The sequence below is a fragment of the Saccostrea cucullata genome, unplaced genomic scaffold (assembly GCF_032062105.1).
Source record: "Saccostrea cucullata isolate Sc308-1 unplaced genomic scaffold, CSIRO_AGI_Scuc_v1 ctg859, whole genome shotgun sequence".
In the NCBI taxonomy this organism is placed as follows: Eukaryota; Metazoa; Mollusca; class Bivalvia; order Ostreida; family Ostreidae; genus Saccostrea; species Saccostrea cuccullata.
In genome coordinates this window covers 274,685-280,210 of record NW_026926806.1, presented here as the reverse complement: position 1 = coordinate 280,210, position 5,526 = coordinate 274,685, and the positions used below count along the sequence as shown (strand labels likewise).

Sequence of the window (5,526 nt, the reverse complement as noted above, 5' to 3'; positions counted from 1 at the left end):
TGATTAAAGGTTATGACTGAACGATACGTACGGGTGAAATTATACAAGTTTGTTTAATTAAATAATTACATTGCACGTCTACTAGATGGCAAAACTACCGGAATCGTTAGCCATAGAAATTAAATTAACAATTTACATGTTTTACAAAACACCACCAACTACGTGTTTGTATACACTCTCATAATTATGATGGCAGTCTACATCTAATCATAGATGATAATAAAATTTCAGTTTATCCTTATAAATCTTTACAAGAATTATTCACTGTATTTTGAATTCGCGGAATTTCTTTTTCCGCGAATATAGCGAATATTACCTCCGCGAGTTAATTTCCTGCTGTACAGTAATAAAAGAAATAGTAAAAACTGCTTACTTTTTTAACTTCACATTCCACTCATATAAACTGTCATTGACTAGATCAACTGAAAATATACCTGGCAAAGAGAAATAGAAATGAAATTGAAAATAATGAAAGTACTTCCTTAAAATATTAAACATAGCACAAATCAGAAATTAGCCAATATTATCACTTTAGAGAGGAAATATGTTTACCTCTACAAAAATATTAGATCTAAAATACATAACACGCATATCCTAGTAAATTTTAAAAAAAGAATTCATTGACAACCAGGCCTTCTGCGAGCAATTCTTAAGGTTGCTTTCAATAAGATAACATAACATTACCAACAAGGTTTGTAGTTTACATATAAAAGTAATTCAAAATAGCAATAGCATGTTCAGGGTCATAAAAAAGTTTAAGTCAGAGTGACCACTGATCATTGACTTTAAATGGGAAGGTTTATAATGCCTGCCTGCTGCTAACTCACCCATTTTGGTACTCTCTGATTTGTATACATCCCTCAGTTCCTTCATTAACCGGTCTGTGGCCTGGACTGAACCAGTTACAGATCCCTACAATATATCAACATCTGTATACAACACACTCCTTAAGAACCAGTTACAGATCCCTACAATATATCAACATCTGTATACAACACACTCCTTAAGGACTGAACTAGTTACAGATCTTTACAATATATCAACATTTGTATACAACACACTCCTTAAGGACTGAACCAGTTACAGATCCCTACAATATATCAACATCTGTATACAACACACTCCTTAAGGACTGAACCAGTTACAGATCCCTACAATATATCAACATCTGTATACAACACACTCCTTAAGGACTGAACCAGTTACAGATCTTTACAATATATCAACATCTGTATACAACACACTCCTTAAGGACTGAACCAGTTACAGATCTTTACAATATATCAACATCTGTATACAACACACTCCTTAAGGACTAAACCAGTTACAGATCCCTACAATATATCAACATCTGTATACAACACACTCCTTAAGGACTGAACCAGTTACAGATCCCTACAATATATCAACATCTGTATACAACACACTCCTTAAGAACTGAACCAGTTACAGATCCCTACAATATATCAACATCTGTATACAACACACTCACTAAGGACTGAACCAGTTACTCTACTTTTTTAAAAACTTTTATACTTTGGTTATATTTTGATATTTTTAACCTTTCTGTCTGTTTTGTCATATCCTTTATTGGATTATCTCTGTTGCGACCTACCTTAAGGTAATCCTGCCTCTGGGTTTTTTGTATCATTTATTGGATTATCTGTGTTTTGACCTACCTTAAGGTAATCCTGCCTCTGGTTTTGTTGTATCATTTATTGGATTATCTCTGTTGTGACCTACCTTAAGATAATCCTGCCTTTGGTTTTATTATAACCTTCATTGGATTATCTCTGTTGGATTATCTGTGTTGTGACCTACCTTAAGGTAATCCTGCCTCTGGTTTTGTCGTAACCTCTCTAGCACCATGACTTGTTCTGTGTCTATTCCTTCCACTTCCTTCATTTTCTGTTCACTCCTATTAATCAGGGAAAAAAATTTTGATTGTGCCTTTCTTTTAGCTTCAAAAACTAATAATTGTCATTTGTTCTGTAAAAAGACTTTCACTTTGTTTTTTTGTTAATAGTAAATGTTTTTTTTAAAGAATGAGCGAAATTATAAACTGTTTGTCGACTTTAAATCCTCTATGGCAGTTGTTAAACCTACGATGGAACATCTTCCTCCATGTCATAATGGTCCTCATCTTCTTCTTCTTCCTCATCAGAACTCTCCTCATTCACCTCCATCATCAGACCCTGATCATAGAGGACAAAAGCTGATCATAGAGGACAAAAATGTGATCATAGAGGACAAAAATGTAAGGAGTGGGGAAACTTAACAAAACAGGTCATAATGTACTAGTCTATCTGACAATACAAACAAAGTGTTGTTTTCAGCTTATAATTAATGTCTTTTATTTGAGGCCAAAGTTACTAAATATCTCTTTTCTTTAAATAACTACATTCAGTATTAAGTGGTCAAGATCCTTATACCATGATATACACATTTCTTCCTCCAACTCCTTTATTGGAGGGAATATTAATTTATGAGATAAAAAACATTTCTACACCTACTCTATCTCGTAGGAACTTGTCAAGTTGACTTATGGAATCTGAGGCAGACATATCAAACAGTTCACACAGTTCCGACACCAAAATACGAATTTGATGAAGAATCTGCAAAATAAAATCAGGCAAACATTTTATTTCTCACAAACAGCCATGCTGACAAACTGCATAATGTGTGTTATAAAAAATGTTCTGCTCAGTAGTCAGTGTCAAAAATTTTGATTTTTTCCTTATGACATCGCCGTTGTGAGTTGAATTCTTCATGGAATACAGGAAAATATGTAACTAAATGATTGATACTTTTCAATTATAATATGCTCATTGATATTTGCAAATATCAGCATGTATATCAATTTATTTTCATTAAATGAGAATGTTGAATTTGTCTTTCATGATAGAGAACTTCGGAGGAAATAGAACTGTACTTGTTTCCCATCATTCATATTCCTGAAGGTACTTAAATTGTATTTTTCCCCCAAAGTGACACCAGCCAGATATACTTTTCCTTTCAAAAGATAAAAGGGAAAGGGGGGGGGTTTAAACATTTACTTTTGAATGAAAATTTTGTTTCATTTACAGTGTATAACAAAATACTATGATTAGATCAAAATATACAGTACTATAAGCAGAATTTTTAGCAGGAGTTCAATTCTGACATTATTAGCAAGATAAAAGAATATTATCAACAATTTATTCCATATCAGTTGTCATAGATATCATTCTTGGTATAATAAAATTACTGAAATTACTTCTTGATGAAAATTAAATAATTTTTTTTTTTTTTATAAATTTGCTAAATTTTCACCTCACTAAAAAATTCACTTTCTTTTTCATAGCATGCATCTTACCATATCCCTTTAAAACTAATAACTAAATAAACTAATAACGTTTTACAAAAGAACTTACGACTAAGACCAAAATCTTGATTTGTTTATAAAATTTTGTAAAATTAATAATTCTGTTTAACTCTTTCAACACTGAGTAACTTTTATCAACCAACCCCTGGTACACTGAGTAACTTGGGGCATCATTAAACATTTCACCTTCCGTCACAAAAAATACTATAACTTCTTTATTTCTTTGAATATTTTAATAAATGACACATTATTAGAAAGGTGAGGCAGTTCTCTTTTAAGTGATATAAATTTTATATGTATACAAAATTATTTAGCAAGTCAAAAACCCTAATAAAATTCATAATTACATTTTATAATGGATCTTATGCAATAATTTAATAAATCTGCTGCTATGAAGTTTCAAAATCAATTATGTTCTTACCATTGTTCAAAAGAGAAATTATTTCCGAGTAAAATGATATGCAATATGTCAGAATTTATTTAAAAGTAAGTCCATAATTATTAATAAACAAAACGGGTGTATCAGGACATCGGAAGAAGTCTGGGGCGTGGAAAACATCCTCAGTTTAGGAGCCTTGATATTCAGATTCCGAGTCAACTTTCTCCGACAAGATTTCACAACATTGTTAATAACTCACATTTTCGTTGTCTAGAAACATCTATAATGTCTAATTCCCTGATTTTATTAAATCTTTCATCGCCAGAGAGATCGGACATTTTGTTGTTTACCGCCATTTTGCTTTCTTCTTCGTTTTTTTTTTACTAATCATCTAATTTTCCTTATTTTTTCGTGGTTTTCGCCATGTGGTCCGCCATATTTGTTAACGGATGTTTACATTATTCTACCCATAATTCATAGAGAAAGATTTTGCGCAGAGAACACTTTCTATTTCTAAGAATAAACGTTTTACTTTCAGTTTAGCGTCTGAGACCGATGTATCAGTCTACCGTGTTCCAAGACAAAATTTCATCAGACCGATGTATCGGTCTACAGTGTTGAAAGGGTTAAAATTGTCAGCATGAAATTATCTTACTACATTCCTTTTTATAGGATTAAAACCATTTCAATATAATGTAAATAAGAAACTTATAAACAGAATTCAATTTTGGTCTTAGTTGTAAGTTCTTTTGTAAAACAGGGCCCAGTGTCTTGCTCAATGAAAGAAATTGACTTCACCATTTGGTTACAAATCGTTATGTTGAGTTCTCCTTTTCTATATTGTGAGTGTCAGGATACAAGCTGACTTAATACCCATCAATCTTTAAAATTTTGATTTGTATTTGTGAGAATTATGGATATATTTTATTCATCTAAAACTGAGTTAATACTCACATTATTTTTATCTGGTGGGGCATCACTTAAACTAGATATAACATTGCTCACAATGGTATCATCGTCCTCACTGAACCAGATAGGAGCTGACTGAGGGTACGTCTCCTGGTAAAACAACACGGCAAAGTGTCTTCATATAATAACAGACATATAACTTTATAAAATGTTAAAGTTAAAAGCTTCAACACTAGACCAAACATGCAGGAAAAGAAAAAAAAGATACACATATTACAAAATAATTTAAATTAAAGAAATATAAACTTGAAAATTCCAATTAATTGCATTGAATTCTAAAAAAATATTTTGTTAATTATTCTGTATAAGACAATCAATACGAGACTTGGGGTGAAAAGGGGTGAAAAGGGGAAATATACTTCCTTTTGTTATGGCTTACAGCTGTCTAGTAGTGACGAAATACTTGAACTTCAGTGTACACAAAAAAACTGCGCATGATTTCTGACTTGCACAATGAAAACTTGAATGAAAAGATATTTCAAAAGGCCTCATTGCGTACGTGAGCTTACCATTATATTTGCGTGAACATCATATTTTCGACCTTCTCTGTTGATAAATCGACACGTTAATTCATCAACCGAGGCTGACAAAATCTGGAAAACTTTGTGGTCTTTAGGAAAAACACTTTCCAGGAATTTAATGTCTTGTTTCAAATTAGCCAAACACGCCATTTTTCTTAAAATGATGAAATCACAGGAGTTAATGGAATTCCTTCAAAGTGTTACCTATACATCATTGTTCCCAATACACGCATAAAGATTTCTTTTTTCCTCCAATGTTGTGATCCATGAAACATGGCGGCAAGTCAATTGCG

At 32.1% G+C, this 5,526-nt stretch overlaps 1 protein-coding gene across 1 annotated transcript; it reads right to left on the bottom strand.

The window, feature by feature from the left end:
* Positions 1 to 369: 369 nt before the first annotated feature.
* On the bottom strand, positions 370 to 5,526 carry LOC134272695 (ubiquitin-conjugating enzyme E2 Q2-like). The gene is made up of 7 exons (XM_062754896.1): positions 5,222 to 5,526; positions 4,698 to 4,802; positions 2,514 to 2,615; positions 2,107 to 2,195; positions 1,822 to 1,918; positions 828 to 912; positions 370 to 434 (listed from the first exon to the last, which is right to left on the bottom strand). The coding sequence occupies exons 1-7, from the start codon at positions 5,381 to 5,383 to the stop codon at positions 370 to 372; spliced, it is 705 nt and encodes a 234-aa protein (XP_062610880.1). The 5' UTR covers positions 5,384 to 5,526.